Genomic DNA, 14,991 nt, shown 5'->3' with positions numbered 1-14,991 from the left:
GTCCACAATGAACTGCAAAAGTTTGTATCATCAAAAGACTACTGGAAAGCGCTGTCAGGAGAATCTACAATGTAGATTTCTTTGCCCTTTGATGTCAAAGTCGTGGTTCTTGTGATCCTGTCAGCTAATGTCCGTGACCATCACTCACCTGCCAGTGCCAATGTTCATCAATTATAGATTCAACGCATCCAAACTGCCAAAACTTTCATGGAAAGTTTTGTTGAATAAAATGTGCCATGCAACACAGGGCTGATTTAACCATGATATCGCCAAACCCAAGGAAGAGATTGCCAGAAAATGTCACTTTGCCTCCCGGCAGCTGTTCTGTCCACAAACTTTCCACATCATCAACAGAATATGGACCCTGCAGCTCCTGAGTGGGCATTTGACTTACATTTATGTTCCATGGTGATGGGGAAGCACCGAAAAGTAGATCAAGTTTTTGTGGAAGACTGAGACGACATTATGCTTCCCTTACTCTGTTTTTTTTTTTTCTTCCCCTCTCTCTCTCCTCAGCTGATCTGTCAAGTAAATGGGGGGGGGGGGGGGGGAGGTGAAAGGTTGGAAGCTGGCTTAAAAATGCTTCCAAGGGCAAATCGATATCTCGGTCAACTCCAGAGCTTGCAGGGTGGACAAAACAAATATCTAAATAGCAATGGCAACAACAAGAAGGAAATTAATTGGGAAAGGATGCGCTGCGACCTTGTACCATGAATTTAATAATAGGCCCTATCAAAGTTTCCTTGTGTGTCTGTGTGTATGAAAACAGTATTTGCATAACAGAGCAAGGTATACGTAGGTAATAGATTGGACAGCTTGGAATGTATCAGGGCCCCTCGATCCAAAACCAATTGATTTTACAGCTTTTCCCTGAAAATTGTGTCGCTGTTTGTTTGTAGAAGAGTCCATGAATTATACAACATTTGATGGCTGGGACATGGTGTATGGCTGCACTCAATGAAATTACAAGCACAGTCCATTCAGTTTGATGCAATGAATAGATAATGAGCTAGATATTATCATGAGATTCAATTGTGGACACAAATATTTCTGATTTTACAGTATCAACATGTATATAGTATGACAAGAAACAATGAATAGAGAAATGGAAATGCGCATCCTCCTTCACATGAAGAACAGTTGGAGAAAAATAAATCAATCAAATTTGCAGTTATCCTGTGAGTTTGAAGCTATCTCCTTCCCCACAAGCGCAAGGTTTTCTTTGGGGCTTCTTTTGTTGAAATAGAATTTTGTCCTCTCTTCATTTGTATTAAACACTGCTATCAAACACTGGTGACACCATCCAACTCCAATTTTTTTTTTTTATGGTAGCGAGAACGAGACCAAGAACTATACATCAATCTCAATATATGGGTCCAAACAAATACCAAACATCAGAGTATCCGACAGACTGCATAAGAGATGTTTCACCACAGACTGTAGCAGCCTTTCGCTTTGGCCGTTGAGCCTTCAAGTCCGCTAAAGAATTCCTTCTGACAAGGAAGAGATCCAGGAGAATTACATCAAGAGGCTTTCGTACTCCAGGAGCAAAGCTGGCTGAGGTTGATCCAAATTTCCACTTTCCACTCCGACTGGAAAGATTTGCGAGAGCTGCAGAGACTAGAGAGTCACTCTGTTGACTGACGTACTGCCTTGTGCCACAGCACTCAGGATCGTTTCCTGCAAGGAAGGTTATCGGAACCTAACATCCTGGGAATAGACTAACCACTCTCGCTGCATACCAACAAGTTCAGAGGCAAGGATGTCGATACACAACCCTCGACAACAACAACAAAACACATACACACACACACACACACAAACACACATACACAACATAGTGCAGCACAAACACACACCCACACCTGCATACAGCCAACATGCACACACACACACACATACATTTCTCTCCTCATTACCTCATTAGCACTCTATCAGCAGGACCGAATTAAACTAATGCTGGTGCGCCATTGGATGGATGAGTGACGAGGCTATCGCACTGACACGCGGTGCCAGGGCAACCATCACTAACACTGAAAACCACTGTCCCGTCCAGGGGAGAAAATTGGTCATGTGATCTTCTCGGATACTGCCCCCAACTACAACATACATTCCCTTTGAATGATTTAGATACAAGACTGACCAATCATGATGGGGTCAATCTAATCTAAATGGCCAGTTGGACATTTTGGCATCATTATTCTAAACTTCCTTTGTTTCACAATTTTCTATGTGCTGTGAGCATAGGGATGGGAGGTTTAACTACATGCACAATAAGTGTAGATTTAACGACTTAATTGTGGTTTACAATAATGGTATTACATACATTCCACTGATTTGCCCACACTTCAATGTATTGACTATCAAAATTGAATTTACCACAAGTTTACAACAGTGTGTTCTGATCAAAGTTGTAAAGATTTGATAATGTAAGGCAGCTGGCAATTGTAAAGTCATCTTGGAATTAACTTGACATATAAAATTAGCTCCCCCCCAAAAAAAAAAAAAAAAAAATAATAATAATACAGAGGGATAGTGACACAAAACAAATAACAGTAAAATTCAAGAATTTCGATATCTATGCTATATAGCAAAAATATTATTTACAGTTTGTTTATTTTCCACTCTCTTAAATCTTAAAACATTCCTTTTTTTTTTTTCTTTTTAAGTTTGGGTGTGATGACAAATCTATTTTCTTCCCCTTTTTTATCAGGAGAAGGCAGAGACCAAAAATAGCATGACAGCTTTATATGCCCTCCATGTCCTTGAGATATGCAGGCTAATGGAGGCTATCTGTAAGTGTAAATATTCCTCGCTTTTGAGTAAACCCAGTCTAAAGATCAATGACCGCCATGAGGGAGAGAGCGGAGGGTCAAGCTATGCAAACTTGGACACATGGCTAGCTCATGTTAGAGAAATATTAAACACCGATTTAACCCTGCTACTACCAACAGTATGATGCTATTTCTCAAGATTGTGATCAAGTTGACCATAAGTTGGTAGCATAAACTCATCTAAACATTCAGTGTGGCTGTAATGTAACAGTACTCCGTATAAACACAGTGTGACTCGAACGTAACATTACTCCTTAAAGGTCCAGTTTACCTTTGGGAGCAGTGATTTCAAAAATGTTCAAGATATCACATTTGATGCATATGTGTAGTTCTGTTGTATCGCAAAACATCCTACCATATAAAATTTTTGCAATAAAGCCTAAAATATGGGCAGATATCGGCATGCTTCTCAATAAACCATAACTGTATACGGTTTAGTCTGGAAGCATTCTTATTATAACAAGTTGTTCACATTCTGTGTACTTAACAATACTTAACATCGATTATACGGATTCAAATTTTTACAGTGGTTGTTTCTATCCCTAACTCACATTTTAGATCTATTTTAAAGCACTAATGTTGGGTTTTTGCTTCATCTGCAAATGGTAAATTATGCCTTTAAAGATAACCACAAAAAATAACACTTCCTAGAAAACTGATAAAATCTATTTCTGCTGTTTTAACAATGTGGAATGAAATAAGAGCCACCTAAAAGAGAAATTTCAACAAACTTTAACAAAATTATATTACTGTAGTTATCATAGCACCAGGAAGGAATTGCAGTGAGATATGACATATTAGATTATCATAGCTTTTACAGACTGTAAAATATCTCTCTATAAAATGTGGTCTTTTGTGACAATTTGATCAAATATAGGCCCTACATCACATGGGGAAATTGAAAGGGAGCCTGCTGTATGAGAGCGGTAAGCAGACAAGTACATGTAAATAATGAAACAAGTTTGAAATAATCTGGTTTGACAGCTGACTCCGAAGCAAGGCAAGGAAACTAAGAATATTGTTAGAGGAGGAATTGTTTGATTGAGAGTCAAGCCACACTGTGTGTCAATACCAGGAATCTTTTATCGTCAAATGTTTCTGAACTCGCGCCTTTCGGTTAAACTTGGGGAAAACCAAAAATCAAAAGACAAAGCATGAGAAGACTGTCTTCTATTGCACAACATTTGAACGAAACACATTAATTCATTAATAAATCTGAGATATTGAAGGACCCAAAGAACAAGGGCTTTTTACAGGACTGTAGTCAATACATTGTATGGAATATTATCCAAAGCACAGGGATATCAGTGCAATGAGGATATTTTTTCTTCTTCTTCTGTTGGGACAACCAAAGTGCATGAGACATTGCACTCAAGTAAGCTGAACACTATAAATTCACAGATTTTATTCATTTTCACAAAGCCTGGCGACAAAATCTTACCTCTTTACTGTCGCTGCCTCGACTTTTTGAACTCCTTCTTGAACTCCCCTCTGCCATATTGTCATTCACAAATTAAATCCACTCTTTCCAAAGGAGCAACAGAGTAGGGTATACTGACTTTGTGCAGTTGTTTACTGCTCTGAATATTCCTAGAGGCACTCAACTCTGGTAACAGAGGGATCAGAAATGTGGAAATCTTGGTGCAGTGTCGCTTTGCATGAACGCTCCTTGTTGTTCGAGATTGTCAGAGCGTGGCGGATAAAAACGAGGAGATTGCACGAAACAATGCTAGCAGTGGCCTAAAGCTACGATTTCTTCCCGTCCTTGCACTATGAGCTGCTGTAAAGCATTTAATCCTTTCCAGTTACAGAGATATTCGGCATGACATACATCCAACTCGATACCAGACAGACAAACTGACTGACATCCGCCCTGTCAAGGTGGCAGTAACTATCTATCAAATCCCTCTCGGGCTTTGGACAGGGCGGGGAACCGGCAGCGCAGAGTTCCAGGTGATACCACTGGTGACAGAAACCCCTAAATAGCTCACCGCGATATCTGCCTCCGAGGAGATAATTAAATCATTAGTCAAATACTCCAGGTATTTTTTTTTCTTTTCTTTTCAATGGTGGACTTAAAAGGGGCCCCCATGCAGAGCCTAATGTAAGTCGAGAACACACATACACTGTACCTCATCTAAAGCTCAGTTTATCTCACGGACATGTTTGTTTTCGTCCCTGGGTATACCATTTGACGTGTCAGGTTCAGACAAGAGTGGCATCTCACTGGAACAGCATCTCTGTATACAATTAGTCTATGTGCATGTCTTACTTGATTTTTATTTTTTCCCAGTTCCTTGAAGTACTGATACTGTGCTCAATTATTTTCAAGTCGAGTCTGATATTGAAATTAATCCAGACCATTCAAGTATCCAAACCGTTTTGGATATTGCACAGTTCGTATTAAAAAAGAGGTATTAATCCAACTTTGGAGGGCTATTTCATAATTATCTGCTATTGAGGTGGTAATGAAAAAAGGGGAACTCTTCCTCTTTCCATTGATACCTACACATAATTGTGTCGACAAATGTCATGCTTGACTGAGCACGTGAACATTAAAGACAGCAATGACAAATTGCATTCTTTCCACATTTGAGTGTTATTGTGAAGGAACAATTAATGTCTCACTAAATTACTGTCTTGTTAAATGGATGAAATCTGTGAAAGTGGTAAAATTAGCATAAAATATAACATAATTGTATACTACTGGATTAATCTACCAAGATACTAAGGAATATTTTGCAAAGCGTGCAGTACCACATTTTAAAGAAATCCAAAGGACCTGTTAGAACAGGTAGTTTGCATCAGTATTTCCTTAGGATAGATCTAATTGAAATCAAATCATAGATTTGTCCATATGAGAAAACCAGTCTACAAGAGCATGGTTCCACTCTATTCATTGCAAATGCACTTTTATCATTAAAATGAGTAGATTAAATAGCTTTCTCAGCAAACATAGAAAGAGACGATACATCAAAAAAGAGAAAAGAAATGTGGAACTATGGTGAAGTCTTTGACTGTACATTCTGCATACCAGTGCAGCTCAATGCACAACCATACAACGATATTTAAGTATTAATACAAAAATATGACAGACTCCTCAGCAGCTTTTTGTGAATGCTCTAAGACTACGAGTTTGATTGACAGACTCTGAATAAAGTGTGCCTTTTTCATGAAAGCTGTTGAGCTGGTGAGGGTGGCAAAACGCTTCATTCAGACAAACACAAAAAGATTCAGAGTCCACGATATCACTGTATGCTTTCACTGTCACAGTTTATAATTTCTTTCTTTCGGGTAAATACAATTTTTCTCCCACAAAATATTTCAGGCACTGAAATGCACCGTGCAAATTTCCCGCAAGGATACTGTCGCCGCTGATAAAGCTCTGGACAAAATTGTGAAGCTCTTGTATAGAAGTAACATAGGGTTGACCTCTTATTAATAGGGAGCTTTAGATTTTAGATGCGCGGACGTTCAAAGAGAAAACTAGAAATGTCGCTATGGCGACTGATGCCTCCGCCATAATGCATGATTCTCCCAATAGGTGTATAGTACAATGTCTTCACAATGTGTGATGACAGTTTCACATAACTGGCAAAATATCGAAATAACAGGTTTATCAGAAATATCTTGAATGTTCACTTTCCAAGAACTGGGTTTGCTATAATTGTCTATTAAAGAGTACAGGTACACATATTTGGGGAATTGAAAATTTTTACTTGACTTCTGACCGACCTTATTATAAGTTTATGCATTGAGTATAATTTTCAAGGTATGAAGGAAGAGTGTAATTAAAGTACAAAATATATCTTTTTTTTTTTTTCATTTAAACCTAACCTTTGACCCTTAACCTTTGACCTTTGACCTTCTGGCTGGAAACTTCCAAGAGAATCTCCATTCAGTAATACATGTGCATTGATATTAAATTTTAAAACTAATAATGCAATTATTGCATATACTAGTATATGAGGGAAATAGTAACATTTTGAGGACTTGACCTTGACCTTTGACCCCTGACTATTGACCCATGACCCCTAAATTCCCTAGATAATCCCTGCCAGTCAGTACATGCATATGTACCAAGTTCCATGAAGATACATTGAACCATTTGTGAGAAATGCGATATTGCAACATTTTCACCTAACCTTTGACCTTTTGACCTTGACCTTATGACATGAAACTCTCTCTGGAGAATCTTTATGCAGTAGTACATGTCTACACTAAGTTTCAAGAAAATAACTGCGGGCACTGCATAGATATGGGGGAAATAGCAACATTTTTAGCATTTGACCTTGACCTTTTGACCTTTGACCTCATGTCAATGTCACTAAAATCTACTCAACTAATTTTCCCATCATACATCATCCTTGGACCAAGTTTGGTGAAAGCTGCTTCATCCAGTTTGGAGTTATCACGTAAACAGATACATTTTAGGATTTGACCTTGATCTTTGACCTTTGACCTCTGTCCGATTTCACTGAAAAACTAATCAAGTAATTGTCCCATCATATATCATCCTCCAACAAAGTTTGGTGAAATTTGCTCCATACAGTCTTGAGTTATCGCGTAAACGGATAAATTTCATGATTTGACCTTGACCTTTGACCTTTGACCTTTTGCCAATTTCACCCAAAATCTAATCAAATCATTGCCCCATCATACTTCATACTTGGACCAAGTTTGGTAAAATTCCAGTAAATATTACTCAAGTTATCGCGTAAACGAAAGCGGACGGACGTACGTACGGACGTACGTACGGACGGACGGACGGACAACCCGAAAACATAATGCCTCCGGCACCACTACGTGGCGGAGGCATAAAAACACGATCTGAGCGTGCGCAGTAGCGCGGATCAAGTTACTGCGCACACTCAGATCATGTTTTTTTCTCTTTGAACGTCCGCGCGTCTAAAATCTAAAGCTCCCTAATATCTGCATGGTTCCAAGTCTTATTAAAATGTAAAACTCCCATCTACAATGAACTTACATGGCATGCCTGAGTTCCAGACCCCATTTCCTCTCCTTGTGAACTCTCCATGGTGATTTTGATCATCCGGTTGATGCAAACAAGAGCTGTCTTTTAAAACGGCAGTCCCCACATCAAACTCAAGCTATCAAATCAAATACCAACTGTCTTGCACTGGGTTTGAAGTGCTCAGCTACCGGTATACTCGCCTACTTTGGCACCACACATGGCAGGTTGACGCTACTGGAATTTTTATCCCCTGCAGATGTCTATTGATTGTGGTTCATACTGCATCGCGCCGATTGCACCCTAACCTGCTAAATGTTTCCTATAGGGGCCAAGGACCCAACCACAATATTAATTTTGGTGTTAATTAACATGCCACATGCCAGACTAGCCCTCAATCGGAGATGTCAGCTCACCAGTAGTCTTCATTATCAGACCCTACTGCCAAAATGTTCTAGCAAGATTTGACTTTAACACACTACCAGCACTGCTACTGTTTCTTGCATTGAATGATGATGCAAGGTACAGCATGCACACGAGAAACCCTTGAAAATCTATTTCTTCACCCCTTTTTTAGTCTCGTTTTCAATTTGAAACTCTTGTTAACTAATTTTGACTACTCATAGGTCATAAGCTGAGTAGTAAGAGCCTGCTAATGCTAGACTCTACTATACACACGAGGTGAAAGCTTGTTGAGGGCGAGTACAAGTAGTCCAGTTTCTACTCATACTGGATGTATACTGCAATTCCAATTAGACTCTGTACTAGATCAACTGCAAAATATATGTGCCAACTAGAAGGAGGCTATGTAACTACAATTTTTATGAGGGTTTAATTTTCACAAATTTTGCAAATCACAATAGCATTATGAATTTAAAAACACAAAAATATGTTACCCCCTGATACACTAGCTGAGTGAGCAGACAAGCATAATTACAAGTGCACGTACAATAGCTGGGGTCAAATCATGAAACAACATCTTACAAAAATGTCTGGGACCTCCTCATTTGCGAAAATATTAAACGTGAAAAGAAAAGCTTAAAATTACAGCACCAACAGAAATCCCCTGATATCACTGGATGAGCTGGGAGAGGCACTAACTCCACAAAAGAGGGTCTGCAGAGGCTACCTCAGAAATGACACTTTAATTCATCAGCCGGCACTGCTGCAGGCCTATGGTGGGGGCATTCTGGTGTCAACAAACCTTATTAAAGGGGATGGCTAGCAACTGATCAGTGGGAATCAGTGGGAATGCTGGGGGATGATTGTTCCAATCCTTGTGGGATTCATTTAAGAGTACATTATATATCCATTGTTGTGTAAAAATTATTTGCTTCAGAATGGTCTCATATTCAAGTAATGCGCAGTTTAATGTTTCCATGTTAGCATGCCTGTACAGTGTCGGGGCATTAAAGGCAGTGCCTTCCATAGAGTAAAAGACACATATTGTCGATGAAAAAAAAAAATAGTCTAGCTGCCTTCCATAGTGTGCTGGGGAAAGTGTCTAATAAAGAAACAATGCTTTTGCTACTTACACTGTACCATGGCGACGATTTCTGCTTCTTCTTGCTTGATTTCGGCGAGCGGTCGTCGCGGCCTGGGGTCTGGAAATCTGAGAACGGCACCGCCTCCCCCGGCTTGAGAAAGACAGGCTCAGACTGGGAGGGATGCATCGGCTCCGGAGAAGACGAAGGGACTCTGGAAAACAATCAGATACAGGAACACCAAATTGGTATCTAGATACTCCATTGAGTCAAGGTCCTCCAATCCTGAGGACATCAAAGTGATGCTATTGATGAGCAAGAAGGGTCTACAGTAGTCTCCAAACTTCAAAAAAGAGACACACATGCTCCTTTGGTGATTAAAGTTTTCAGCATGGTCATGGCAGAATACTTCATGTCAGTTGCTTCAGGGACCAGTCTCAGAGAGATGAAAAAAGCAAGAACTGGAAGGCTGATTAGCAATGAGCATTGAACAACAAGAAGCTAAAGGGAGTGAACCAGATTGTTTGGATGAACAAGTGGCTAAGGTCTAATTCCGGTAGTATCAAATGCCAAATAACATTCATGTTTGTTTTAATAGCTTGCTCTCTTCTGAAGCTCCTGTAGCTTCAACAGGGAGTGGCATACAAGCACTGTCCTTCTAACCCGTTGAGGATGAGTCCCAATAATAATCGGGCAGGTGTCCATGGGAAATGCCTGTTGTAGCAAAATCAGTCCGTCCTCAACGGGTTAAAATATGTTTGTAAGTTGCTCTATGGCATTCACATGGTGATAAACAAGCGTAGCAAATTTGTAATAACTGAAATTCCTCTGTCATATTAAATTACTTCACAGAGAGGAAACTAATCCTTCACATCCAACCATTCTGGGGCTGAGAAGGACAGAGAAAGCGAAGAATCACATGATTTGGCAAACAAACGACATAGGCAGACTTCCTCAAGGCCAACAAGGTATAAGGATAGATATTCTCGTGACTACATTTCTATCATGAAACTACCATGATTGACCTACAATTAATATGAAAGTCATACCCACACTACCTGTGCACTGAACGACCCACACATCATCTTGTGTACATGCAATTGTGAAGAATATGTTACAATAATACACTTGAACACCTTTCCCTCCTACTTAGTACTCAAATGCACTGCTGTTCCCCCAAAAACAAAACACATCAAAATGACATTAATCACAGCAAGTACAAAAATACGTAAACAAAAACACTATACATGATGCCCAAATGAGCATGCTAAAGATTGCTTAAGGCCATCAAAACTATGCAAACGTCCACAAGTTAAACCGTGATTAATTAAAACAGACTGATGCTACTGAAATCAAAATGTCAGCAGGACGTGACAGATTGCACAAATGGGACTATCAATCATATTTAAGTTTATACACAAGTCTACACTACACAACGACTTAACCCAGGGCAATTTCATAATTTGTCTTGATGGACAATGCTATGGAAACTGAAATTCTTGCAAAAGTGAAACACCTGGATCTCTTGGAAAGTCCATTCTGCTTATGATTATAAGATTATACCATGGACCCTGTAGGGTCCATGATTATACTATGGATGGAATTACAGCATGAATCTCATTTGGCTTTACAGAGAGTGGTAAGGAGCTCTGCTCTAAAGCTGGCCATCTCAAGCGAAGTATTAAAGGAAAACAATCTGAACATTTTGGCTAAATATATGGCTGAATATTTTGAAGAAAGATACACTGAATGTATGAAGATGATAACAGAATGGTAAAAACCAGCTCTAGGGGGAAACATAAAGTATGTAATGGACATACTCTCTTAATTTCTAGGATTTATTTTTAAGTCCTAAGGATTTATTTCTTTAAGTCCTAGCGGACTGTAGATACGGACAGAACCTTAGGACTTAAAAGTAAGTCTTAGCTAGGATTTAAAAATTTAAGTCTATGTTCGACTTAAATTTCAAGTCTATAGGATTTATTTTTTAAGTCTTATTAGATTACATTTAAATCTTTCTTAGACTTGTTTTTAGAATAAATCCAGCTTGGATTTAAACGACAAAAGACTTATTTTAAGCCTTCCTTGGATTTATTTCAAATAAATCCATCATGGATTTAAAATCAGACTACTGAAAATGACAGCCAGTTGATGCACTTTCTTCACATGTAAAGGTCTATTTATTTTAACAAAATCAAACTGATGCATTTTTCACAAACATCGATAAGTTACAAAATATAGAGATGATTGTCATACACATGTAGGCTCCAGAAAAAATGAAATACGACATGATGAAAACAGAGCATATTTTGCAATAGTCTCAGATGGTCACATCTTCACATTCATGTTACTGATGCTTTTTTCACTGTGTTCTGTAAACAAGTTACTAGACGACTGGAACCTTCATTGCCAAATAGATTACTTTTTTCACGTTTTTTTTTTTTTAAATCTTGCAAGATGACTCCATACGACTCGATTCACTTTCATTTTATGTATTTCTTTCCCTGGTGAGCATCGTTAAGTCGTAAGATGGAAACTATGAACAAATATAAGATTATATCATAATGAATTCTAATAAATTAAATTTTAGAAATGATGCTGTGTAATAAACAATACAGCCTCCATTAAGTTGACGTTTAGATTTACACGATTTGTACGTCCCATGCATGCAATTTAAAGAATTATTTGATTTTTTGGAATGATGCATAGTATAAATTTAATCAAGAGGGAAGTAAAGGCCAAAATTAGTGTAATCAAGAGAAGAAATTTCCCTACACAGAATGGTGTAAAGACTATGAAAATCAGCTACGAAATAAGGAAGATATGCCTCTTTTCAATTTCACACATTTCCAGAAAACAGATCTTGTCCAGTCTTTATGAACGTCCAAATGAGGGAATTGATGATGTCATTCCTTCAAAATATTTTTACACTTTTCACCTGCATGTATTTGCATATTCATGTTTTCTGAAAACGTGTTACATTTCCTTATTTCTTACCAGACTTTCCTAATTTTTCCACTATTCCGTAGAGAAAATTTACAATTGAATCCAAACTGTATTACATACAACAGTAGGGAGCAAGATCTATGTAAACTCTGAAGTAAATTCACCTTAAAACATTAAGAAGCTCAAATAACAATTAACATTCTAAACTTACTTCTAAAATTCCTTGAATATCGATTGTCTGAAATGGATTTACATAAGTACATTTCCATACTGCATTTTGGTAGACAAAATGTTTGACAAAAGAATATACAAATTCCTGCTTAATCTATTGATATTTAAGAATCCATCTCAACTGATGACAGGGAACCATCTCAAGAGACTGTTCAAGTGAGATGGACCACTAGTTTCTTAATTACTTTGATGTCATATCTCGTAACAAAGCACTATGTTGAAGTGATGCAATCTGAATTTTTAACTAGAATTATCACTCATTGTGATTAATATACCCCCACCCACAACTGAGGGAATTAGCTCAACCAGGATTATTTTTTCTTACTTTTTAATAAAGAAAAAAATTACCATGGCAATGCACTGTTCCACCTCTCAAATCAAGTGCTCAAAAACTGAGTGAGCAAGATAAATAAACTGACGATTTCTATGGTTTTTAATTTTACTAAAAATTGTGTAACCATGGCAACACAATGTTGGACATTAAGAAAAAAAAATGAAGTTTGCACAACTAAAGGCCCTATATCATAGCCGTCATATGTGCCAAATTTCAAGCTAAATGCTAAAAGGGTGAGGGGTTTAGTTGAATTCACATTACTGTATCATTTTCATGCAAAATATACTGTTACCATGGCAACACATTTTCCACACTGACAAAAGATTTTTTGCACATCTAGGTAATGCAGAGGTAACATGTGCCAAATTTGAAGCCAAAATGCTCTGATGTTTGTATGATTTTCATTGAAAATGCACCGTTACTATGGCAACACATTGTTTAACAATGATGAAATATGAAGTTTGCATATTTCTGAACTACAATGGTTGCATGTGCCAAATTTCAAGCCAAATGCTCAAAGACTGAGGGAGTTACCTGAATCCAAAATATTTTTGTACGATTTTCATTCAAACTATGTTGTTACCATGGCAACACAAAGATCAACAATGACAAAAGGTTAAGTTTGCACATCTACGTACCATAGTGGTCAGGTGTGCCAAATTTCAGAGTAAATAGAGAGTTTCATATTAAAGTGTTTAGCCACAACGTCATAATGAAAATAGCAACAAATCAGCGCTCAATAAATGTGATGGACAATGGCTCAACAACACTGTGGGAGTGATGAAAATTAGGTAATCTTTGAATAATTACAAAAGTGTTCAGGGGAACTTAAACTTTCTTCTTTCAATTTAAATCAATGCGGATCTGGCATTACTTTTTTTTTCATCATCAACCAGACATGATATACAGAAAACAAGCCAAAGATGAACAATAAATGAATTGAAAATGGACGTGTATAAAAACTTGAAATATTGTTTAAATGTTCACGTAGCAATGCAAATGCAAAAGTGAGGCACACACATACATGATAGTACCTCTAAAGGTAACATTGCGGCATGAACTTTCCTTATTGTGTTATTTTCATTTAAAAATGCACACACAAAAAAAATTACAAGGAAACTTTACTACAACCAGGGCATGACAGATATGCTTCTTGTGTGCATGGATTTGTAGCTCAATATAAATGGAAAAGTGAGGCACACATAACATAACTCAATATCCATGAGTCAAACATTATGCATGATAGTATCTTCAAAGGAAATATTGCAGCATTTTACCTGTGTTACTTTGATTTAAGAATTCACCGAAAATTAAGAAAACTTTGCTGCACATCAGGGCAAGTCAGATATGCTTCTTGTGTGCATGAGTTTGTGGCACAATGTCGGAAAATCTTACTAGCATCATACACTGACGTGTTCTTGAAGTTCGTGGCTAATGCCCAGAACGAAGCCCTCACTTGGGATTGTAGTAGTACATGAATATGCCGCCACAAAATCAAAGAATGCTTCAAGCACCCAAGCATATTTGACGATGAAGACACAGTGGGCTTTAAAGAGTCTGTCAAATTCTTGCTTCTGGTCATCTCCAGCCTGGAATTAGTATGGTCTCGTCCAGGATGAGAAAATACTGGATGTACGTCTAGTCACTCCCTTATCTGACTAAGCAGGGCTGGCTGAAGGTGGCATCTTTAGCATCACTGAACTTCGCGCTTCTCGCTCGTGATGTATACGTTTGGCGCGGATCAACTTGACGTTTCCCGTTTGCTAGGGCTTTCAGGTGGGAGAATCTCCAGATCAGAAGATGCTTGGGGCTGGGGTTGGAGTCTCTGCATTAGCAATGCCATGAACATTGGTTCCTACCTGAAAAGAGATTAATGTATAGCACTACTGATACTTCGAACTAAATTTCACTTGAATCGTTTGAGCAAATGACAAAGACTACAATTATTATCAAATAAACTTTGCATTACATAGAGGGAAGTTAAGTTCTCAGTGAGAGGGCACTCTGGAGGGAAAAAATATTAAAATATAATTTTACATATTGATCTTAAATACAATATTCATCACATAACTTTTAGTTTGTGATGTACAAGTAAATATTTCTGATATATTTCAGAACATATTATTTTAAAACATTTTGTCTCATCTGGTAAACCTCAAAGCCTTGAAAAAAATTCCCAGAAATCAGATT

General features: G+C 37.9%; 1 protein-coding gene across 1 annotated transcript in view; it reads right to left on the bottom strand.

Annotated features, from left to right (window-relative positions):
- Nucleotides 1-14,991, bottom strand: part of LOC140230212 (protein Aster-B-like) — a 97,542-nt gene that overhangs the window by 34,644 nt on the left and 47,907 nt on the right. The window contains exon 4 of the mRNA XM_072310392.1: nt 9,342-9,504. Coding sequence (XP_072166493.1) covers nt 9,342-9,504 — 163 coding nt within the window. The remainder of the gene's footprint in view (nt 1-9,341; nt 9,505-14,991) is intronic.

Source organism: Diadema setosum, chromosome 6 (genome assembly GCF_964275005.1).
Source record: "Diadema setosum chromosome 6, eeDiaSeto1, whole genome shotgun sequence".
Taxonomy (NCBI): Eukaryota; Metazoa; Echinodermata; class Echinoidea; order Diadematoida; family Diadematidae; genus Diadema; species Diadema setosum.
Note: the sequence above shows the minus strand (reverse complement) of the source record. Positions and strands in the feature narration are given on the sequence as shown.